Source organism: Lepidochelys kempii, chromosome 8, assembly GCF_965140265.1.
Source record: "Lepidochelys kempii isolate rLepKem1 chromosome 8, rLepKem1.hap2, whole genome shotgun sequence".
Classification (NCBI taxonomy): domain Eukaryota; kingdom Metazoa; phylum Chordata; order Testudines; family Cheloniidae; genus Lepidochelys; species Lepidochelys kempii.
In genome coordinates this window covers 104,789,707-104,815,379 of record NC_133263.1, presented here as the reverse complement: position 1 = coordinate 104,815,379, position 25,673 = coordinate 104,789,707, and the positions used below count along the sequence as shown (strand labels likewise).

Genomic DNA, 25,673 nt, shown 5'->3' with positions numbered 1-25,673 from the left:
AGTGCAACATTAAACTATTACCAATTATCAGAGGGGTGGCCGTATTAGTCTGGATGTGTAAAAGTGGCAAAGAGTCTTGTGGCACCTTTTAGACTAACAGACGTACTGGAGCATAAGCTTTCATGGGTGAATACCCACTTCATCGGATGCATGTAGTGGAAATTTCCAGAGGCAGGGATATTAATGCCTGCCTCTGGAAATTTCCACTACATGCATCGGACGAAGTGGGTATTCACTAGTCTGTTAGTCTATATTACCAGTTAATAACCCACCCGTGTGATACACGTAACACAGCATAGCTCCCAGCTGATGTTTTCTTACCGCTGTAAACTCACTGATATGTAGGAGAATCTGCGAAACTTGCAAACTGGGTTCTCTGAGGCAAAGGCTGGCTTGAGAGGTGGCATTTTAAGAAGGGAAGCCAAGCAGGCACTGCACCACGCCAGCAGCGCCTCTCAGCTCTAGGTTTGACAGTTTTGCCAGTGAGCTCCTCCATAATCCCAGGAGACAGTGGGAGCAGCCTGAGGCCTCAGATTTTACCTACAAAGAATTTACCAACTGTGCTGCCACACTGTGCTGCTCAGAGTTAAATCCAGGAAGACCTCTGGACTCCTAAATTTCCTTGCTTTTGTTGGTAGACGTCTGAGACCTTGTCTATCTGGGAAAGCTGCCCTGGCAGAACATGAGGTGTGAATTTAAACAGAGAGAGGGTATAACTACACTGCACAAAGGTGTGTTCTTACCTTGGGTTAAAATACCAGTGAAGGGGAGAGAACTCAACTTTTAACTTGGGTTAGCAGCCCAAGTTCAAGCATATAGGACTGCCAGGGTTGTACTCAAACTGCTTACCCAAGTTAAAAGCTGAGTTGCTGTATCTTCAACTGTTATTTTAACCCAAGTTTTCTCAACTCTGGTTAGTCCACACCTTTTTTTGCAGTGTAGACATACTATAGTTAAACCCATAGGGACACACGTATTTCTGTACAAAAGTGGCTTTTTTAGTTTTGCTTAAGTCAATTGGGAACAGGTGAAATACGACACTCAGCCCAAAATAAGGGTGTCCATTCAGAGGTTTACATTAGTTTAATTAAAGTGATTAATTAAATCTGTGCAAGTTTGTATGTATGCAAGCAAGCCCTGAGAGTCTTCAAACCCCACCTATGGTGAAATCCTAGACCCAATGGGAATTTTGCAATTGATTTCAACGGGACCAGGATTTCACCCTTAGAGTTTCCTGGATTCATGTCAAACAATAGAACAATTTTCTGGAAAAAAAAACCAACAGCATTCCACACTGATGTGCTTCACTCTATGATGTGATACTTGGGTCCAGACCTCAAATAAGGTTTTAGGAATATTCACAGCACCACTGAATTAATTTTCATCCTCCAAGCTTCACTGCAGTCCACAACATAGACAAGATCGTTAATGGACCTTTGATGCAATTATTGAAAAGTCTCCTGCCGGTCCCACAATAAGAAATAAGGATGATAGGAGCTGCATTCAGAGTGCACATCGCTATGCATGCACTCTAAACTTCCAAATTAATTTAACATAAACACAAAATATAGGTATCGAAAGGGAAAAGTCTGTATTATGGCCTAACACGTGGAAAAGCGACTTTAAATTAAGAGAGAGAAACTATTTAGTAAAGAGAGTGCAACACACAGAGAACGGTTACTCTAACACCTGACCAAGCTGATATTGTTCAGGTTCTGGAGAAGGCAAAGAAAAGCAATTACATCAGTGAGAAGAACTTTTATGCCAAGTTCCACTAATAACAGAGTTCAAACCCCTGTCTGATGGAAAGGCTGACAGCAGGAATGGCCGAAGAAATAAAATGCCAGGCTGCTTTACAATATGGCCTTTAAGAAAGCTCTTCCAACCTACCACTAGACTATTTGTGTAAGACGCAATGCAATAAAACATGAATTCTCTATGCTTTCTTGTGGGACTCCTCCATAAAGAGACTCATTGTTTCTTTTGGAGGTTTACACAACCCAACACCACCATATTGGATTTTGATTTTTTGTTTGTTTTTTTTTAAATGGAGAGGCTTCAGTCCTTGCTGAGACAGTCACTTCAATAAAAGAAAGGAACTCTGTACAGCCCTAAAGGGTTAACATAGCTGTTTATGCAGAGACAGATGTGAGAGAACACAAAGGCCCTTTTGTATCTTATGGGAGCTTAATATCTGCTTTGCACAGCATAATCCTACTAGGGAAAATGCAACCTTCTATTTTGCATAAACACGGATGAAAATAAACAGATTCACAAACTTTCGTGTTAAAAATAAGTTGTTCAGACCAAGCATCTCCACCATTTTATTTTTCACTATGATACAGAGCGAGACTATGACATACAGAAAAATTCAGGAATGTTACTCATTTACAATCCTATGACAACTGCTACTTAGTTAAAATACTTAAAAGTCAACTGGGATGTGTCAGCTGGTTTTAAAGAGCCACCCTATCAGTATCAAAAGCAATGCTGACAATGAAATGTAAACAGCAACTTCATAGTCCCAGTAGGCAAAGTTTAAAATTACATCATGTTTTCAAGTTGCAGTGGGGTAGGTTCAGGTTGGATATTAGGAAAAACTTTTTCACTAGGAGGGTGGTGAAACACTGGAATGCGTTGCCTAGGGAGGTGGTGGAATCTCCTTCCTTAGAAGTTTTTAAGGTCAGGCTTGACAAAGCCCTGGCTGGGATGATTTAATTGGGTATGGGTCCTGCTTTTGAGCAGGGGGTTGGACTAGATGACCTCCTGAGGTCCCTTCCAACCCTGATATTCTATGATTCTATGATTCCAAAGGACAATTTCATTTAAGACAAAAATTATGTTTTGCATTTAAATAAGACTGTACACCAAAGCTGCATTAGAATTATTCACACTGAAAGACAACTTTGTGCATGTGAACATTCCCCTGCAGTGTTGGGATCCAAATACCATCATTTTGCTAGTACAAGAGAGCCAGACAGTAGCGAGGACAAAAAATGACTATAAAACAAAATTTGAAACATTTTTTTTGAAATTTTTTTAAAAAAAGAAACAAGCAATACAGGGTGAAAAGTATGATTCCTCCTCCCACAGCTTATTATAGGTGAGGCTGGTAGTGCTACCTGTTAAGACTGCCTGACACTTCCCATTCTAAGACCCTGTTTTCAGTTGTTTGTAACTCTGTCAAAATAACTGTTTGGGCTGAAACTTTCCACACCAGGTATCTGCTTCAGGCTGAATTTTTTTGAAAAATTTCAGATAAAACTGTTCAGCTGTTTCCAAGGAAGAGACATAGGGAAAATATGTTGTTTGCCTGTGTTAAATACTGGTAACTTTTTGGTCGAGAAACTCTGGCATCCCCATGCTTTGGAGCAGGGAGTTGAAGCTTGGCAGGCAGTGACCTGCATGTCAGGGATGTCTCTTTTGCTTTCCCCATGATAATCCAACCAAATCTGACAAAGTTGTAAACCTTTGAAAAATTGCAGTTTGTACATGCTCACTTGAGACTTCCTAGAGCTTTGCAGCTAAATTCCCTGAAAACTGTCTGCTCTGAGCATGCTCCAGCCTCAGTCCTAACAGGACTTTCCCTGTGACTGAAATCAAGCCCAGGTACTGAAATTGAGGGCAGAGTGCCTCTCTTTCCCTTGTGCTATCAATGACCCCTGCCAGTGTGCAAAGAACAGTAACTGGTTAAAAGACAGGAAACCAAGGGTAGAAATAGACAGTTTTCACAATGGAGAGAGGTAAATAGCGGGGTCCCCCAAGGATCTGTACTGGGACCGATGCTGTTCAACATATTCATAAATGATCTGGAAAAGGAAGTGAACTGCAGGGTCGCAAATTTTGCAGACGATAAAAATATTACTCAAGACAGTTAAGTCCAAAGCTGCCTGTGAAGAGTTACAAAGGGAATCTCACAAAACTGGGTGTCTGGGTGACAAAATGGCAGATGAAATTCAATGTTCATAAGTGCAAAATAATGCACATTGGAAAAAATAATCCCAACTACACATATAAAATGATGGGGTCTAAATTAGCTGTTACCACTCAAGGAAGATCTTGGAGTCATTTGATAATCCTCTGAAAACATCTGCTCAATGTGCTGCAGCTGTCAAAAAAGCTAAAAGAATGTTAGGGACCATTAGGAAAGGGACAGGAAATAAAACAAAATATCATAATGCCATGATATAAATCCATGATATGCCCACATCTTGAATACTGTGTGCAGTTCTGGTCATCCCATCTCAAAAAATACATTTGAACTAGAAAAGGTACAGAAAAGGGCAACAAAAATTATTAGAATTATGGAACAGCTTTCATAGGAGGAGAGATTAAAAAGACAGGGACTGTTTGGCTTGGAAAAGAGACAACTAAGGAGGGACATGACAGAGGAATATAAAATAATGACTGGTGTGGAGAAAGTGAATAAGGAAATGCTATTTACCCCTTCACATAACACAAGAACCAGGGGTCACCCAATGAAATTAATAGGCAGCAGGTTTAAAACAAACAAAAGGAAAGACTTCTTCACCCAACACACAGTCCACCTGTAGAACTCGTTGCCAGATGTTGTGAAGGCCAAAAGTATAACAGAGTTAAAAAAAAAGAATGAGAAGTTCATGGAGGATTGGTCCATCAATGGCTATTCGCCTCAGTGGTCAGGGATGCAACCTCATCCTCCAGCTTTCCCTAACCCTTCAACTGCCGGAAGCTGGGACTGGATGAATCACTCAAAATTCCCCTGTTCTCTTCATTCCTTCTGAAGCACCTGGCACTGGCCACTGTCAGAGACTGGACACTGAGCAAAATGGATCACTGGTCTGACCGAGCATGGCTGTTCTTATGGAGGAGGAAGCTGCTTGATTTGATTGCTAAGGAGACAAGAGCTAGACTGGAGGGGGTTGGGGGAAGTAGTCTGGGACAAGGAGCTTGTGGAGGAGAGGGGAAACTGGAACAAGGAGCCTGGGACTGGAGGCTGGCTGAGGGAAACTGGGACCCAGGAGCGCAGACATTGGGACTGGCTAGGCAATGAGACCAGAAGTGAGTAGCACTCTAGGACAATGAGTCTGGGGTGGCGAGATGGAGACTGAGAAACAGGGGAGGGGCAGGGACTAGGACCGGCTGGGCTAGAAGCCTGAGGAGTGAGAGTGGCCACAGTTCAGACGCATAATCTGACCTACTTCAGAAATGTTAGAATCTATTGGAGAAAAGCCTCATTAATTAGGGGGCCTCATCTTAAAATGTGTCCAAAGGGAGAACAAATTCACGGGTGCTGAGAGGTACAGCCTGCGGTGGTGTAGATTTGGGCGAGGGAGTGGTTTGCAATAGCCATGCATGGGGATTAGCCCTGTAGTCTTTCCAGGCATCTATACCCTGCCTTAGCCTCTCTCATGTCCCCTCCTCTGACTTACAGCATTGACTAGGGTGACCATACATCCCATTTTGGCCAGGACAGGTTTTTTTTTTTTTTTTTAAGACCTGGCCGTTTAGACTTTTCTGGCAAAAGTAGGCATTTATCCCGTTTGTTCTTGTCAACTTGATCAGTTGACAAGAGGAAACGGGACAAATGCCCACTTTTGTCAAAGAAGTGGAGTGAGGAGGAACATGCGGTGGGGGAGCAGTGATGCCAGCCCCATGTGGGAGAGAGGGAGGGTTCAGGAGGCGGGCAGGGAGGGCTTGAGCAAGCAGCAACACCAGCCCCAGCCTAGCATGGGGGGTAGGCAGATCTTGGGTGAGCAGCTTGGGCCGGCTCCACACATGGGGTTTGGGGAGCGGCTCAGGCAAGTGGCTCAGGCCAGCTCCACACTGGGTGGGCTCTCAGCCGAGTGGCTTGGGCCAGCGCCACACGGCATCCAGTTTTCCCTTTGGGAAATATGGTCACCCTAGCATTGACTCTTGTTCACACACACCAGCCATGGTCTAAAAATAACTTGGGAGGGAGGAAAGGACCTCAATTTCTGATGGAGTTCAAGTTAGGCTTTTGCCCTAAATCTGCCCCCTAATTGTACCTCCTCAACTATGCAGAGCTGAGCTTCCCACTCTGACCCTCCCTCCATGGGATTTGTGCGTTCTGTGGCTCTTCACACTGTGTAAATGAAAGGGAGCATATAATCCTACATTTTAAAATTTAATTTTAAAAAAATTCCAGTTTCACTTCAGGATTTTTTTCTTGTAAAAAGTCTCCATTTTTGTGGGTCTTAACACCATTAATATATTGCCACGCACCACACTATTGCCAGAATAGTGCACATTCCTGCAACCATACTCAATGGAGTAAACTATACGTAGCTACGGTGATTTCTGCACTATGAAAGGAATAAGGAATCAAATAAGGTTTGCCAAAAGGAAAAAAAAGCAAAAAATCTGTAGGGGGATTCCATTCATGCCAAATTCCTACAGTAAAACAACCCCCTTATTAAAAGTAATTCTTGTAGTGGGATATTCTTGCCCCAGTTGAGCATAATAGGTAAAGAAAGAAGAAACTGCTTCATTGTACAGTAACTGACTTTTAATCTCATTAATAACAGACTCCAGCAGATTTCTGGAAACTACATTCCCTTATCCTCACTGCTTGCTTGGGTGTTTTCAAATATTCTGAATCCCTTGTTTTTGTCCTCATTTGATTTATAGGGATCATCATGCACTGAAGAAAGAGGAGCAGTTAAAAAAACAGCATTCAATGGTGGTTCTGCTCACCCCATACCTGCACAATACAAGCCATGCCACAGTCTTTCCATTCTAAGGCTAAAACATGTCAAATCTTCCCTGAATTTGCAGTAAGTGTCCTCGCATCGATCCAAAGCCAATTGAATACCACAGGATGTTAGCCATGTCTTCAAAGCAGTAGCTAAAAGCTACTTGGCCTACATAGTTGACTCCTGTGTGTCATAGTGTGTCTCCTGCAGTTACTGATTTATTTATGTTTTTAAATCTGACAATGGGAACACCTTCCTCCTCCAAAGCAAAATTCACTCTTCCAGCAGGGTGTACAGTCAAAACCAATAATTTTCACAGCATTCAGTTTCAATTTGAAGTATGTTTCACACAGTAATACAACATGAAAAACAAAAGTCACTGTCTTGAAATTCACAAATATCTGTCCATTTGAGAGCAGGAATTTTGTACATTGCTCCTCCAAAGAACAGAGAAGGCAAGGACCCTATCTAGGTATTTGTGTGACCCCCTACCCCCTTCACAACATAATTGGAAGAAAATGAGAAACAATACTTCTCGCCTGCTCACAATACAGCTGTTGGCTCAAGCTTTTAGCCTGCCAACCTCCACTGTGACCTATTAATGAACTTTACCTTTTGTGCTTTAAAAATAAAACCTACTGGTTTTGTGGATCAGTTCCAATGGTTTACAGTAGCCCTTTCCATATCCCATCATCACAGACTGTTTTACCGCTGCACTACCACCAGGCACTCCTTAGAGTGGTGTATTTTCCAAACAAGGATTAGGGTGTGCCATCAGGCCTGAACAGGTGTGCTGCAGGATTTTTTGAAAAAACTACATGCGAGAACAAAAAAAACCCCTTCTCTTGTATTTTAATTAGTGTTGGAGCTGGATCACATTCTGTACTTTTGCTTTCAGGGATGAGGCCCCTTTCAAATATTATGCATGCATCACATTCCATTCCCCAAAGCGACATTAAGATAGCAAATTTTAGTCTGCAACGCAGACGAGTGGGAGGGGAAAGGAAGGGGGGAAGCCGTCTTCTGATTGGCCATCTGCAGAGAAACCAATCAGAGCTCAATCTCCCTCTCCTTCCCCCACCCATCCTGTGAGCAACAGGTCAGCTCCTCTGCCCCTCCCCACTTTTATAGGCCAGAGCCGGGGAAAATCCAGTGTCTCTGGATTAAGTTTAGAAGTGTGAGCAACAAGAGTGAGGTAGTGGTGGGAGTCTGCTATAGACCACCGGACCAGGGGGATGAGGTGGATGAGGCTTTCTTCCGGCAACTCACAGAAGCTACTAGATCGCACACCCTGGTTCTCATGGGTGACTTTAATTTTCCTGATATCTGCTGGGAGAACAATACAGCGGTGCATAGACAATCCAAGAAGTTTTTGGAAAGCGTAGGGGACAATTTCCAAGTGCAAGTGCTAGAGGAGCCAACTAGGGGGGGAGCTTTTCTTGACCTGCTGCTCACAAACTGGGAAGAATTAGTGGGGGAAGCAAAAGTGGATGGGAATCTGGGAGGCAGTGACCATGAGTTGGTGGAGTTCACGATCCTGACACAGGGAAGAAAGGTAAGCAGCAGGATACGGACCCTGGACTTCAGGAAAGCAGACTTTGACTCCCTCAGGGAACGGATGGGTAGGATCCCCTGGGGGACTAACATGAAGGGAAAAGGAGTCCAGAGTTGGCTGTATTTCAAGGAATCCCTGTTGAGGTTCAGTGGACAAACCATCCCGATGTGTCAAAAGAATAATAAATATGGCAGGCGACCAGCTTGGCTTAACGGTGAAATCCTAGCGGATCTTAAACATAAAAAAGAAGCTTCCAAGAAGTGGAAGGTTGGACATATGACCAGGGAAGAGTATAAAAATATTGCTCGGGCATGCAGGAGTGAAATCAGGAGGGCCAAATCGCACCTGTAGCTGCAGCTAGCAAGAGACGTCAAGAGTAACAAGAAGGGTGTCTTCAGGTATGTTGGCAACAAGAAAAAAGCCAAGGAAAGTGTGGGCCCCTTAATGAATGAGGGAGGCAACCTAGTGACAGAGGATCTGGGAAAAGCTAATGTACTCAATGCTTTTTTTGCCTCTGTCTTCACTAACAAGGCCAGCTCCCAGACTGCTGCGCTGGGCATCACAACATGGGGAGTAGATGGCCAGCCCTCTGTGGAGAAAGAGATGGTTAGGGACTATTTAGAAAAGCTGGACGTGCACAAGTCCGTGGGGCCGGACGAGTTGCATCCGAGAGTGCTAAAGGAATTGGCGGCTGTGATTGCAGAGCCATTGGCCATTATCTTTGAAAACTCGTGGCGAACGGGGGAAGTCCCAGATGACTGGAAAAAGGCTAATGTCGTGCCAATCTTTAAAAAAGGGAAGGAGGAGGATCCTGGGAACTACAGGCCAGTCAGTCTCACCTCAATCCCTGGAAAAATCATGGAGCAGGTCCTCAAAGAATCAATCCTGAAGCACTTACATGAGAGGAAAGTGATCAGGAACAGTCAGCATGGATTCACCAAGGGAAGGTCATGCCTGACTAATCTAATCGCCTTCTATGATGAGATTACTGGTTCTGTGGATGAAGGGAAAGCAGTGGATGTATTGTTTCTTGACTTTAGCAAAGCTTTTGACACGGTCTCCCACAGTATTCTTGTCAGCAAGTTAAAGAAGTATGGGCTGGATGAATGCACTATAAGGTGGGTAGAAAGTTGGCTAGATTGTCGGGCTCAACGGGTAGTGATCAATGGCTCCATATCTAGTTGGCAGCCGGTGTCAAGTGGAGTGCCCCAGGGGTCGGTCCTGGGGCCGGTTTTGTTCAATATCTTCATAAATGATCTGGAGGATGGTGTGGATTGCACTCTCAGCAAATTTGCGGATGATACTAAACTGGGAGGAGTGGTAGATACACTGGAGGGCAGGGATAGGATACAGAGGGACCTAGACAAATTGGAGGATTTGGCCAAAAGAAATCTGATGAGGTTCAATAAGGATAAGTGCAGGGTCCTGCACTTAGGACGGAAGAACCCAATGCACAGCTACAGACTAGGGACCTAATGGCTAGGCAGCAGTTCTGCGGAAAAGGACCTAGGGGTGACAGTGGACGAGAAGCTGGATATGAGTCAGCAGTGTGCCCTTGTTGCCAAGAAGGCCAATGGCATTTTGGGATGTATAAGTAGGGGCATAGCGAGCAGATCGAGGGACGTGATCATTCCCCTCTATTCGACATTGGTGAGGCCTCATCTGGAGTACTGTGTCCAGTTTTGGGCCCCACACTACAAGAAGGATGTGGATAAATTGGAGAGAGTCCAGCGAAGGGCAACAAAAATGATTGGGGTCTGGAACACATGACTTATGAGGAGAGGCTGAGGGAACTGGGATTGTTTAGTCTGCAGAAGAGAAGAATGAGGGGGGATTTGATAGCTGCTTTCAACTACCTCAGAGGTGGTTCCAGAGAGGATGGTTCTAGACTATTCTCCGTGGTAGAAGAGGACAGGACAAGGAGTAATGGTCTCAGGTTGCAGTGGGGGAGGTTTAGGTTGGATATTAGGAAAAACTTTTTCACTAAGAGGGTGGTGAAACACTGGAATGCATTACCTAGGGAGTAATTCCTTCCTTAGAAGTTTTTAAGGTTAGGCTTGACAAAGCCCTGGCTGGGATGATTTAATTGGGGATTGATCCTGCTTTGAACAGGGGGTTGGACTAGATGACCTCCTGAGGTCCCTTCCAACCCTGATATTCTATGATTCTACGATTCTACAAGAGGCCCTGGAGCCCCTCCCCAGCCTGAAAGGAGAGCGGGGACCCTGCTGCAGCCCCCAAGTGTTAGGAGGAGGGAAGAACCCCAGAAGAAGCAGACGTGAGGCGGGGGGACTGAACTGAGGGCTCGGGACTGGGTGTGAGGTGGGGCAGAACTGACTGGGACCAGATTGGTTGAGGGTGAGGACAGAACTGATGGGGGCTGGGAGCAGAACTGATTTGGAAACTAGGGGCACAAGATTGGTTTGGAGGTTGGGGGGGGAACACAGTTTATTGCTGGGCAGCAGACAGGCAGATGTGGGGGTGAGAACTCCTGCAGCAAGGGCCAAAATCCTCATAGCCAATACATTTGGGAGCATGCAGCATTAACATATTCTCTTGCTCTGGGGAGGGACAGGGGCAGTTCACCAATCATTAGACAGAAAAAAAAATAATAATCTCTTTGTGAATAACCACATGTTTGGGAGGGCCAATCTCCTGATTTGTTGGGGTCTGACTCATTCATTTTTTGATCTTTTGAAGTTGGCAGTACTCTGAGTTTTTTGTTGAAGTGATATGTCTAAAAAAGATCTAGCTCCAAGTTTTGTTTTGTTTTATTTTCACCTGGGAATTTATTTTATTTATTTTTTAAATCAGCGAGTTGTTCAGTGACAGGTGTCCCAACAGACCTGCAAGCCATACCATATAGACACTATTCCTTCCCAGGGCCTGCTGACTCCACATGTGACTTCCTCCCACTATTTCCCCATAGTTAAGCCCTTCTTCCCCATAGGACTATTTAGCTCATTCCAGAGCATGTGACGTTTTAGGTAGACTGGTCTGCTCTTGCTGAAGTTAGGTGGAGAGAAGGGGAAGTTTGAAAATGAGATGTAAAGAAGATAACTAAGGTTAAAGCTGTGGAGAGACCAATACTGTTCTACACTTTCCTTTTTTAAGGACAATCCCTTTTTTAAGCCCTGTCCCGGCCAGACCAACTCCCCCTCCCCCCCCAAAAGGAGGCATTTGTCCCATTTGCTCTTGCTGAATTGATCAGTTGGCAAGAGCAAATATGACAAATGCCACTTTTGTCAAAAAGTGGGGTGTGGTACAAAGGGGGCAAGTGGAGATGCCTGCCCCCTGCAGGCGGGAGGTAGGGCTGGGGGGAGGGGAAAGCAGCGTTCCAGCATGCAGGACCCCTGCAGGGTTCCAGCAACCAGGAAACAGTCTCGTGCGGAGAGGGGAGCCTTCGGGCAAGCAGCTGGGGGTGTGCCATTTTCTCTTTGGGAAATATGGTCACCCTACCTCAACTCCTTATAGGATTTTAATCCAATTCCAATTGTTAGATTTTTATGCTTAAATGCCCAGGGTTTTAAATAAATTACTGAACATAATTAGGAATTAAAAACTGAGCTCTGCAGCCACGTTCTCAGAAACCCTAATCCAAACTCATTTACAAGTGACCTCACTTCTAAGGCTTCTGGACAAACTGTTCTCAACATCATTTGTTCTGTACAATAATTTTAATCCTATAAACTGTTTCAACTTTCTCTCACAATCCCTTAAATGACATTTTATGTAACAGAGCTTCATTGTTGGAAGGGGATGAAGAGCTGAGTATATTAGCCAGCAAAGTGGTGCTTTTAGAGCACAATATATCCCTTAAATTAGTTCCATTAGTTATATACTTGGTACCTTTGATGTAAGATCCCGGTGGAAAATGCCTTTATAGTGAAGATAACCGAGTCCCAGAGCAATGTCATATGCCAATTTCACCCTCACCATCCAGGGCAGATGCTGGTTACTGTCTAACAGCTGTTCCAGATTACCACAGTTGATATACTGAAGAAACAAAACAAGAGTTGCCATTAATATTTTTTTTAAACAGATAACCTAAATGTTAACAGTTCAGTTTAGAGTTTTATGGTGCGTGTTTTTTTAAGAGACAACACATCTACCTGTCCTTGGAGACAAAAGATGGACTCAGAACAGCATATGGCAGTTGAAATTCTACTGCTAGGCTGGGATGCAAACCCCCACAGAAACAGTGTCAATTAATTTCACTGCACTTGCTGAGCCCTGAGAGTCAGAAGTCCACCTGAACCTGACATGAGTACACACACGCAATAGTCTCTCCCTAGCATTTGCTTTCTCTTGTAATATGCTCTGGCCAAAGGTTCATATTTTCATGCCAATGCATCATCATGTATTGACCTTGCAATTAATTCGGTTTTACTCTTATGCAACAATCAGGATGAAGCGTGAACACAGAGGTTATTTTCTAGCTTTCCAATCTAGTTAAAAGATCTGAAAAGAATTAAAGAAAAAAAAAGTTCTTTGGCTTCGTGCTTAACAACTTGGGGCCCCACACTGATTTCCCATCTTCTCATGTCAGGACGGGCCGTCTCACGAAAGCGGACCAGTTCGCCATTTATGGGATTGGTCTAGGACACAGATTTTTGCCAGTTTAGGTCATCTCATCACCTGAGAAAGGTGATATTATTTACCTTGTATTATAATATCCAATGCTGCCAACAGAGAATGACTGCTAATGTACACAGGAAAGGAACAAAAAGGGACTTAAAAGTTGTGGGTAGGGACAGAAATATAAAGGCAAGGGAGAATGCTTTGCAGGAACGTTGGCCTTTTCCAGACCAAACAGGCAAAGAGTACCTGTGCTTTAATATCCGGACATCATCAAAAAGGAAAGAAAGTGTTGAGAAGGGAGAAGTGTCACTAAAATTGTATTTAAAAATTCACTATCTGGTTGCTCATTTGTATATACCCGTTTGGTGGAAGAATGCATCCTACATTGCTGGAAGTGTAACAACTGAAATTCTCAGCAACTTTGCCCTTGTGTTAATCAGGACTTAAAAACCCGTCCACATAGTTTACTGGCACGTTTACCAGTTTGCAGAACAAAATGTCTATCCCATTTCAAGCTCAAGTCAGACAGGTCTTAACATGCTGATTAAAAAATAAATCAGAAGGGGAAAATACTTGGTCCAGTGGCTAGAGGAGCAAACTGAGTCAGGGCTGCTGGGTTCTATTCACAGCCCAGAGATTAGTTTTCTGTGTAACCTTACAACATTGGAATTGCCAGACTGGATCAGACCCACAGTCCAACTACTTCAGTTTCGTATCTCCAACACTGGCCAGCATCAGATGCTTCAACGGAAGGTTTAAGAACCCTTCAGGAAGCAGACATGAGGTAATCTGTCCCCCACATCATCGTGATCTCCGAGTTAGAGATTGACTTAAGACCTGAAGCATGAGATTTTATATCCCTTCCACAAAATCATTAATTATAGCAACTCTGAACATTCTTTACATCCATATAAATATCTAGTCCCTTTTTGAATCTTGTTAAGTTCCTGGCTTCAACTTTTCCCTGTGGCAGGGAGTTCCACAGTTCAATTATATGTGAGAAAAAGTATTTCCTTTTATTGGTGTTGAGTTTCCCCCCCGTTAACAACACTGAATATCCTTTTGTTCTATTGTTATGAGACAGGGAGAAAAGAAGTTCCCAATCTACCTTCTCTAGACCACACATTTTATATAGTTTTATCATGTTCTTTCTTATTAGTCTCCTTTCTAAGGTCAGGAATACAAATTTTTCCACTCTCTTCATAGGACAGTTTTTCCAGGCCCTTGATCATTCTCACTCTTCTTTGAATCCCATCTAGTTCTGCAATTTTATTTTGAGATATTCCAGATAAGGCTAAATCACTGATTTATGTGAAGACATTAAAATATTCTCTTTATTATTCACCATCCCATTCCCTATGCAGCCTAATATCTTATTAGCCTTTTTTTTTTTTTTTTTTAAATATCACAGCAGCACATTGAGCAGAGGTCTTCACTTAGTTGTCTACAGTGTCACCCAGGTTCCTTTCTGGAATTGATATAGTTGATTTAGAACCCAGTGAGGTGTATGAGTAGTTTAAATTTTCCCTTCCAATGTGCATTATTTTGCATTTATTGGTAGTGAATTGTTTGCCATCCTGTTACTCATTCTCTCAAGTTCCTCACAGTTCCCTCTGGTTCTGACAAACCTAAATAACTATCTGCAAATTTCGCTATCTCACTAATCACCCCCCTTTTTAGATCACTAAAATACATTAAACACTGGACTTAAGAGTTCATAGTGCCTTGTGGCAAAGATGAAAACTGATCATTTAAACCTACTCTGCTGTGTGTCCTAGCCACTTCAGCCTCTATGCCTCAGTTTCCCTACATGGAAACTGGAGTAATGCTCCTTACCTACCTCACAAGGGGGATGTGAGGCAGAGTTCACCAGTGTCTTTGAGATCCTGGGGTGGAAGGTGCTAAAGGACAGCAAAGTTTAATTATCTTGATTGTCTAATGCAGTGACTCTCAACCTTTCTAGACTACTGAACCCCTTTCAGGAGTCTGATTTGTCCTGTGTTCCCTGCCTCCCCCAAGTTTCACCTCAATTAAAAACTACTCGTTTACAAAATCAGACACAAAAGCGTCACAGCACACGGTTACTGAAAAATTGCTGCCATCCTCATTTTTACCATATAATTATAAATATAAACATTGTACTTACATTTCAGTGTATAGTCTATAGAGCAGTATAAACAAGTCAGTGTCTGTATTTTAGTTTGTACTGACTTCACTAGTGCTTTTTATGTAGCCTGTTGTAAAACTAGGCAAATCTCTAGATGAGTTCATGTACCCCCAGAAGACCTCTGTGTATCCCCAGGGGTACATGTACCCTGGTTGAGAACCACTGGTCTAATGTGTAAATCGGCACTGATCAAATAGAGCACAGCCTATCACACCCTCCTGACTGGACAAAAGTATCTCCATCATACCCCAAACATATCTGGGTAAAGTGGTGAAGTGGGGACTAGGAGGGGCCAAAATTAATTAGAGGGAGGAAGACAGAGCTGCCGTCCTCTTGGTTAGGGTTGACCAGGCTGGGAATGCAGCAGGGCCAGCTTGACGGCCTAGTTTCCAAAGCCCTCCAACAATGCTAGAGGCAACATGAAGGAGTGTGAGGGGGGGCACATGACCATGCCCCCCCAAGATTTCTGCCTTCCAATTAGCACAAAGGTTTTCAAACTGTGGGGTGCACCCATTGCCTTCTGCCAGGAGCAGGCAAATCAGAAGCTGGTGGGAGCCACCCAGCCCGCTCTGGCCCTTGTTCTCCACGCTGTGGGAGCCATAGCAATGGCTGGCTGCCTAGCAGCCTTCCCTGCCCTGCTCCCTGAGCTGGGCTGCCTCTGCATGGCTGGTGCTCCGCAGGCAGGGCGGGCAGGCAGCACAGCTCCAAGATGCGCCCCGACACACTCTTGTCTCTTCCCCAAAGTAGCCCGGTGCCAGCCAGCGACTCCCCCTGCATCTGGGGCACAGTTGCCATGAGATGCTCCCTGAGGCGCTTGTTCGCCACTGCCTTGGCATTCTTGGCTCTGCTGTTGCTCCTCAGCCCAGAGGCGATGTGTGGGGGTCACATGGTCCCCCTCCCCCCCCCCCGCCCCCAATCAAGAGTTACCAGTCATTTCCGAACAATGCTGTTTAGCCTTTAGTGTTTATCTCCTGGTCTGTTGTATACACAAAGAATTACAAACATTACATCCGATTTGCCAGTGCGACCAAAGAAAAGGAAGCTTTGTCCCAGAGACTTGCTGTTTACCCTGTGTGGCAGAGCTCCGTCCTTGTCCCTGTGGGTCCCACACTTCTAGGCAGTTTATGCTAGCCTCAGAGGCTCACTGTGACCCTCCACGTAGCCCTTCTTTCTCTAGAGCCAGGATTACAGTCTACTGAGCCTTTTTCATCATAAGCCAGCAATGGAGGTTGATGAGAGAACTCCCACAGTCTCTGTTGTCCCTATGGGCTTATTCCCAAACAGTTTAGCCTCCTGCCCTGACAGGGGCCTGTCTTCCCCTCCCAGGAGGTGTTTCTGCAGTGGCAGGTTGGGGGAACCCGGGCCCGCCCTCTACCCCGGGTTCCAGCCCAGGGGCCCTAATGGTAGCAGCTGTTGGCAGCAGACCTTTCACTGCCAGAGTTGCTACATTTCCCTGGGCCACTTCCCCACAGCTCTCCCGCTCCTCTCTTCTTCACCCTTACCTTAGGGCTACCTTACCGATGGCTTGAGGGTGTCTCCATTAACCAGCCCTTCAGCCGCACTTCCTCTCCTCTGGCTCTCCTCTGCCTGACTGGAGTGAGCCCTTTTATAGTATCAGAGGGCCTTAATTAGAGTCAGGTGGTCACATTAGCTTAATGGCCTCACCTGACTCTTTGCAGGTTAATTGGAGTCAGGTGTTCTCATTAGCCTGGAGCAGCCCCTGCTCTGGTCAGTCAGGGAACAGAAAACTTAAGCTAGTGGCCAGTATATCTGCCTTCTGCTACTCTGCTGTACCCCCGGTGGGCCAGCCTATACTCCACCTTAGTCCCGAGGCCCGCCGGGGATATCAGTTGGCGGCTCCTTCACGGGGCCGTGAGCACGGGCGTGTTTTTGGCGCGGTTCACCCCAATCCCGGACACGTGCCCCTTTTGCGGCATGAGGGAAACCCTGGCGCACGTCTACTTGGAGTGCGCCAGGTTGCAGCCCCTATTCCGGCTCCTCACGAATATTTTGTTAAGATTTTGGTTGCACTTCTCCCCTCACCTCCTTATCTATGCACTCCCTGTCCGTGGCCCCACTAAGTAGCGGGACCTCCTGGTCAACCTCCTCCTGGCCCTGGCTAAAGTGGCCATCTATAAAACCAGGGTGAGGAGGTTGGCCAATGGAGTCTCCTGCGACTGTGGGGCCTATTTCTGATCCTCTGTCCGTTCACGCCTCCGGGCAGAGTTCCTCTGGGCGGCGTCCACTGACTCCCTTGACGCCTTTGAGGAGCAGTGGGCGCTGTCCAGGGTTCTCTGCTCGGTGTCCCTATCAGGTTCCCTTCGTTTAACCCTTTGACCGCACTCCTGTCCCTGTTGTTCATTATTTGTCCCCCGTAATTAATTGGTTTTCCAGGTCCTGTGGACCCCCCCCTTAGGCTGGGGGGGGATCCTTTAGCAGTGGGCGGGCTTTGCCCACCCACTTCCTGGATCCCAATAAGGCTACTCTGCTGTATCCAACTGGCCTGGGTCTATCACACCTGCTGCAACCACAAACAAGCTCTGTGTGATAAGAATATGCTGAAGGAGGAAAAGTCCTTCTTACTTGAGGAACACTGGACTTCATTATGTCCCCGAAACATTTTGGTGCCAGTACTTTCCGACACAAAATGAGTGTGGCTGCAGCACAGCGGTTGTCTCAAAGCAACACTGCAGGGGAACAACCGCAGTACGTATGAGTATGTCTACGCTGCAATTAAGCTGACTCGGGCTGCAGGGTTGTTTAATTGCATAGGCTTCCAGCTCAGGATGCAGCCCAAGCCCTGGGACCCTCCCACCTCACAGGGTCCTAGAGCCAGGGCTCCAACCAGAGCCCAGATGTCTACACTACAATTAAATAGCCTTGCAGCCTAAGCCCAAGTCAGCTGGCCTGGGCCAGTCGCAGGAGTCTAATTGTAGTGTACATATATCCTATGTGTGTACATGCAAGTGGGGGATAGATCACGTCAGGCTGTGAGAGAGCATGAAAGGAAAGGATGTTGCTGGGAGAAGTTTTATAAAGAGACCTCACAGCAAAACTGAGAAATATCATGACAGATATTCAAACTCTGTATCATTAACCTGCAGCGCAAGAGATACTGATCATAATTAGATTACAAAACTAACAATAACAAGAGAGCAGGGTTCTGTTAAACTCATTTGTTAGATATCCAAAGAAGTTATTTAGTTTCATATGTTTTCCCTTCATTATGACTCAATGCAACAAGATTAGCACTGGCATGAAACAGATCCTAGTATTGCAGTTAAGGTAAAAATATACTGTTCCCACACATTTATTCACAGTGAAATCTAGCCATGGTCTTGCCGTCAAAGTGACAGCTAAGCATGATGGTTCAACACAACCAAGTTTATATTACACCTCTTTTTAGTGTTCTTTCCTCATCCCAGTCCCAAGAGGGTAGGCTCCTCAAAATATCAATTGCGCAGGAGCATGATCAAGCCTGTACCCGCTGTGGCTCAAACTCAGATTCCTGGTCAGACTTGCGATAGCAAAGGTTCATGTTACACGACAGAGCAAGCAAAATAATCCTTTACTGCACTGCAGCAAGGGATAATGTGAGCACAATTTAAGTCGTTCTGCTTCCCTACAGGTTATCTATAGCTGTACTGTCAACCCTAAGCATTCAAAAGTCATGAGTCGGGCCCTAAAATACCATGAGATTTTGAAAAATAATAAGTGCTGGCAAATAAACAGAACCTTTCTGGTTGTTAGCCTTTAGGATTCATGTTTTCAAGGTTTTCCCCTGTGAACAACAAATTAAAAAAAAATGTAACTGAGAACAGAGCACCTGGCAATCACATGACTCCTGCTGGGACTTTATTAAAGACACCAATATTGATAGATTTGGATAAAATCATAAAGAGTTGGCAACACTTGACAGAACAGCATGAGTGTCTGATTCAGACACAATCAGGGTGCACACAGGAAAGCAAAAATGAACGCACCAGATCATCCCACTAAAATACACTTAAAGTGCAGGTCTAGCAGCTATAACAGCAGCACAGTCAGTTTCAAAACTGTTCTCTGCTGCACTGTTGATTCCCTCCGCAGTCACACAAATGTGATCCAGGACTGAATTCAGGGTCTCTGTTCACAGAACAATTCAGTTAAGTCACCTTCAGCAAGGCCATCCCAGACACTCTTATCTGTTACACTACTCACCTATAGTATGATCTTATGTTACGCCTCAGGGCGGGTCTACACTACCGCAGGGATGCACTGAGATCGATCCACCGGCAGTTGATTTACCGGGTCTAGTAAAGACCCACCAAATCAACTGCAGATCGCTGTCCAGTCGACCCCTGTACTCTACCCCAGACAAGAAGACTAAAGTGACTCAACGTGAGTTCTCTTCCGGGTGACTCCAGCTACGTTATTCACATAGCCCTGGTCTACACTAGGAGTTTAGGTCGAATTTAGCAGCATTAAATCGATGGAAACCTGCACCCGTCCACACGATGAAGCCCTTTTTACGACTTAAAGAGCTCTTAAAATGGATTTCCTTAATCCACCTCTGACAAGTGGATTAGTGCTTAAATCGGCCTTGCCGGGTCGAATTTGGGGTACTGTGGATGCAATTCGACAGTATTGACCTCCGGGAACTATCCCAGAGAGCTCTATTGTGACCGCTCTGGACAGCACTCTCAACTCAGATGCACTGGCCAGGTAGACAGGAAAAGGCCCGCGAACTTTTGAATTTCAATTTCCTGTTTGCATGGTCACCTGCAGCTTGCCATGCTGGCCAGAGCTCATCAGCAGAGGTGACCATGATGGAGTCCCAGAATCGCAAAAGAGCTCCAGCATGGACCAAATGGTAGGTATGGGATCTGATCACTGTATGGGGAGAGGAATCCGTGCTATGAGAACTCCGTTCCAGTTTTCGAAATGCCAAAACATTTGTCAAAATCTCCCAGGGCATGAAGGACAGAGGCCATAACAGGGACCCGAAGCAATGCCGCGTGAAACGTAAGGAGCTGAGGCAAGCCTACCAGAAAACCAGAGAGGCAAACAGCCGCTCTGGGTCAGAGCCCCAAACATGCCGCTTCTATGATGAGCTGCATGCAATTTTAGGGGGTTCAGCCACCACGACCCCAGCCGTGTTATCTGACTCCTTCAATGAAGATGGAGGCAACACAGAAGCAGGTTTTGTGGATGAGGAAGATGATGATGATGAAGTTGTAGATAGCTCACAGCAAGCAAGCGGAGAAACCGGTTTTCCCGACAGCCAGGAACTGTTTCTCACCCTGGACCTGGAGGCAGTGCCCCCCGAACCCACCCAAGGCTGCCTCCCGGACCTGCCAGGCGGAGAAGGGACCTGGTGAGTGTGCCTTTTAAAATACTACACATGGTTTAAAAGCAAGCATGTTTAATGATTAATTTACCCTGGCATTTGCGGCTCTCCTGGATGTACTCCCAAAGCCTTTGCAAAAGGTTTCTAGGGAGGGCAGCCTTATTCCACCCACCATAGTAGGACACTTTACCACACCAGGCCAGTAGCACATACTCGGGAATCATTGTAGAACAAAGCATTGCAGTGTATGTTTGCTGGCATTCAAACAACATCTGTTCTTTCTCTCTGTGTTATCCTCAGGAGAGCGATATCATTCATGGTCACCTGGTTGAAATAGGGTGCTTTTCTTAAGGAGACATTCACAGGTGCCCGTTCCTGCTGGGCTATTTGCCTGTGGCTGAACAGAAATGTTCCCCGCTGTTAGCCATGGGGGGTGGGGGTGAAGAGGCAAAATGCGACCTTGGAACGAAAGCATATGTGCTGTGTATGTAATGTTAACAGCAAGGTTTACCGTGAAAGAGTGTAGCCATTGTTCTAGAAAATGTGTCTTTTTAAATACCACTGCCTCTTTTTTTTTCTTCACCAGTTGCATGTGTTTCAACGATCACAGGATCTTCTTCTTCCCAGAGGTCAGTGAAGATTAGAAGGTGAAAAAAACACACTTGTGATGAAATGTTCTCTGAGCTCACGCTGTCCTCCCACACTGACATAGCACAGATGAATGCATGGAGGCAGACAATGTCAGAGTGCAGGAAAGCACAAAATGACTGTGAGGAGAGGTGGCGGGCTGAAGAGAGGGCTGAAGCTGAAAGGTGGCGGCAGCGTGATGAGAGGAGGCAGGATTCAATGCTGAGGCTGCTGGAGGATCAAACCAATATGCTCCAGCATATGGTTGAGCTGCAGGAAAGGCAGCAGGAGCACAGACCGCCGCTACAGCCCCTGTGTAACCAATAGCCTCCTCACCCAGACGCTCAAGAACGCGGTGGGGGGGCCTCCGGCCACCCGGCCACTCCACCCCAGAGGATTGCCCAAGCAACAGAAGGCTGCCATTCAATAAGTTTTAACGTTTTAAACGTTTAAAGTGCTGTGTGGCCTTGTCCTTCCCTCCTCCACCACCCCTCCTGGTGCTTCTCTCCTCCACCACCCCTCCTGGGCTACCTTGGTAGTCATCCCCCAATTTGTGTGACGAATGAATAAAGAATGCATGAATGTGAAGCAACAATGACTTTATTGCCTCTGCAAGTGGAGATCGAAGGGAGGAGGGGAGGGTGGTTAGCTTACAGGGAAGTAGAGTGAACCAAGGGGCGGTGGGTTTCATCAAGGAGAAACAAACAGAACTTTCACATCCTAGCCTGTCCAGTCATGAAACTGGTTTTCAAAGCTTCTCTGATGCACACCATGCCCTCCTGTGCTCAAACCGCCCTGGTGTCTGGCTGTGCAAAACCAGCAGCCAGGAGATTTGCCTCAACCTCCCACCCCACCATGAACATCTTCCCCTTACTCTCACAGATATTGTGGAGCGCACAGCAAGCAGTAACAACAGTGGGAATATTGGTTTCGCTGAGGTCTAACCAAGTCAGTAAACTGCGCCAGCGTGCTTTTAAACATCCAAATGCACATTTTACCACCATTCTGCACTTGCTCAGCCTGTAGTTGAACAGCTCCTGACTACTGTCCAAGCTGCCTGTGTATGGCTTCATGAGCCATGGCATTAAGGGGTAGGCTGGGTCCCCAAGGATACATATAGGCATTTCAACATCCCCAACAGTTATTTTCCGGTCTGGGAGTAAAGTCCCTTCTTGCAGCTTTTGAAACAGACCAGAGTTCCTGAAGGTGCAAGCATCATGTACCTTTCCCGGCCATCCCACGTTGATGTTGGTGAAACGCCCCTTGTGATCCACCAGTGCTTGCAGCACTATTGAAAAGTACCCCTTGCGGTTTATGTACTCGGCGGCTTGGTGCTCCGGTGCCAAGATAGGGATATGGGTTCTGTCTGTGGCCCCACCATAGTTAGGGAATCCCATTGCAGCAAAGCCATCCACTATGACCTGCACATTTCCCAGGGTCACTACCCTTGATATCAGCAGATCTTTGATTGCGTTGGCTACTTGCATCACTGCAGCCCCCACAGTAGATTTGCCCACTCCAAATTGATTCCCGACGGACCGGTAGCTGCCTGGCGTTGCAAGCTTCCACAGGACTATCGCCATTCGCTTCTCAACTGTGAGGGCTGCTCTCATCTTGGTATTCTTGCGCCTCAGGGCAGGGGAAAGCAAGTCAGAAAGTTCCATGAAAGTGCCCTTACGCATGCAAAAGTTTCACAACCACTGGGAATCATCCCAGACCTGCAACACTATGCGGTTCCACCAGTCTGTGCTTGTTTCCCAAGCCCAGAATCAGCATTCCACCGCATGAAACTGCCCCATTAACACCATGATGCCCACATTGCCAGGGGCCGTGCTTTGAGAGAAGTCTGTGTCCATGTCCTCATCACTCACGTCACTGCGCTGACGTCGCTTATCTGCCCAGTATCGCTTTGCCAGGTTCTGGTGCTGCATATGCTGCTGGATAATGCGCGTGGTGTTTAATGTGCTCCTAATTGCCAAAGTGATCTGAGTGGGCTCCATGCTTGCTGTGGTACGGCGTCTACACAGAAAAAAGGCGCGGAACGATTGTCTGCCATTGCCCTGACAGAGGAAGGGGCAACTGATGACATGACTTACAGGGTTGGCTTACAGGGAATTAAAATCAATAAAGGGGGTGGCTTTGCGAGAAACTGAATGGCCCCCCTCGAGGACAGAACTCAAAGTGGGTTTAGCAGGACGTTGATTTCACAGAGGGAAGGAGGGAGGGAGGAGAAAATGAATACAAAACAAATCTGGTCTATTTCTTGTTTTGAGCCACTTCATCTATCTTTATAATCTTGCTGGCAGCAGACTGTGCAGTACGACCGCTAGCCATTATCTCCTCCTGGGTGCTCAGCAGAAGACGGTGCAGTATGACAACTAGCCATCATCTTCTGCTGGCTGGCGGTTAAAAGACAGCACACTGCCAGTAGGACTGAATCGCCACGAGACGAAACAAGGGAAATGACCTGGCTGAATCACTGCCATGTTTGCCCAGGCACCCGATTAAAAGAGCACCCAGGACTACGTCGATGACGGCTACCAGTCATACTGCACTGTCTGCTCCCAAAAGGCAATTAACTGCTGCTGTGTAGCAATGCAGTACCACGTCTGTCAGCACCCAGGAGACATACGGTGACGGTGAGCTGAGCGGGCTCCATGCTTGCCGTGGTATGGCGTCTGCACAGGTAACTCAAGAAAAAAGGCGCAAACGATTGTCTGCCCTTGCTTTCACGGAGGGAGGGAGGGAACGGGGGCCTGACGATATGTACCCAGAACCACTCGCGACAATGTTTTAGCCCCATCAGGCACTGGGATTTCTACCCAGAATTCAAATGGGTGGCGGAGACTGCGGGAACTATGGGATAGCCACCCACAGTACAACGCTCCAGAAGTCGACGGTTGCCTCGGTACTGTGGACTCACTCTGCTGACTACATGCACTTAGAGCATTTGTGTGGGGACACACACAATCAGTCAACTGTACAAAACTGCTTTCTACAAAACCGACTTCTATAAATTCGACCTGATTTCATAGTGTAGACATACCTTGTGTCTAATGTAACTTAGGGTAAGTGAAGTAATATCTTTTACTGGACCAACTGGTGGAAGGGACAAGCATTCGAGCTACACAGAGCTCTTCCTCAGGTATGGGGAAGTTAACCAAAGTGTCTGAACTAAATACACAGTGAGACTGATTGTTAAACATAAGGGGTTCACACTCACTGGGCAGTTAAGGGATAGCAGGCAGTAGGGTGAGTTACAAATTGTTGTAATGAGCCATAAAACCAGTGTCTCTGAGAAGTTCACATTTTTAGTTTCCAGCAGAGTTATGAATTTAAATTCTCAGGCTCATCTTTTGAAGGTATTATGCAGGTTTCATTTGAACATGAGAACTGAGAGATCAGATATGGAGTGATTGCCTTGTGAAAAGTGTTTGCCCACGGGGGATATGGTGTTTCTGTCTTATTTTTCTGTGCAAGTTCATTCAAGAGCATAGCTATTGTCTGGTTTCACCCATATAGTTGTTACTGAGGCATCTGATGCACAGAAGTTGGTCCAATAAAAGGTATTACCTCACCTACCGTTTTCTCGCTCAGATCCTGGGAACAGCATGGCTACACAACACTGCCAACAAACCTTATTTATATAACACCTTCAAAACTAAAGTATTGGGTGAGGATTACCGTGGAAACAGAGCAGCAAGTCAAGCAATGGTACACACACAGTATTTCCCATTTGGTAGCAAAAATGTCAATGCAGTACAGCACTAGCATTAAGGAGGTGGGGAAAAGGACAATACGTTTTGAAAGGACATTTAAAATGATGAACTGGGTGAGAAGTGAAGAATGAGAACTGAAGAAAAAAACATTTAGCAATAGCAGATGCAGAATGAATAGCAGCAAGAAACTGAATCGAGGGACTGGGAAGGGAGGCAGGGAGGAGAGAGGTACCAAACTGAGTGATAGAGTTGATCTTACAGTGTAACAGAGACGTAAACTAAGAAAGGGATGTTAAAGATAATGCCTGACTGCATGATATGGAACAGCATGGAGAGGTTGAAGCATGGATTTGGGCAAGCAAGCATAATAAAACCAAAGAACTACAGGCATTGGCCCAGGATTCTGGCAGCATCAAGGGTAAGAAGCTTGCAGACCCACATCATTCCTAATGCTAGAGGTAAGTACAAATTAATCCTTGTGTTTAATAATAAAGGTAAGATCAGCTTTTTACACACTGGACTTTATGAATATCAAAAAAGAGTTTTAAAATAGCCCATTTTAAAGGAAAACCAAGCACAGTGTTCACTTTCCATATTTTAACCAGACATCCATCAAATTCATCAGCCTCTGTGATTGACTAGACTCAAGACCAGGGTTCTCAAAGTCCCAGCCCACAGGCCATCTGCGGCCCGAGAACCTCCCCACTGCTGCTGGTGCCCTCCCCTCCCGCCCCCCCCCCCCGCATTGGCTGGGGGAGAGGGACAAAGATACCATCACTAATCACTGGGCAGAGTCAGCCATGGAGGCAGCATCATTAGTTGCCGGGCAGAATCAGCCATGGAGGCAGTGTCACTTTTTCCCCACAATGAATATAAGCAAGTCAAAATACCCAACCCAACTATCTGATGCCCACCTTGCTGCAATCCTGAAGGTTTCAACTGCTCAGTCACTGAGGCCAAACATCAACAAACGGACAGAACTGAAGCATTGCCAGGTGCC

The 25,673-nt window shown here is 45.9% G+C and overlaps 1 protein-coding gene across 5 annotated transcripts in view; it reads right to left on the bottom strand.

Annotated features, from left to right (window-relative positions):
* Nucleotides 1-25,673, bottom strand: part of TESK2 (testis associated actin remodelling kinase 2) — a 121,570-nt gene that overhangs the window by 26,649 nt on the left and 69,248 nt on the right. For all 5 annotated transcript variants that reach the window (XM_073357891.1, XM_073357890.1, XM_073357892.1 and 2 more), the window contains one exon: nt 12,100-12,246. In XM_073357891.1, the coding sequence (XP_073213992.1) occupies nt 12,100-12,246 (147 nt within the window). The remainder of the gene's footprint in view (nt 1-12,099; nt 12,247-25,673) is intronic.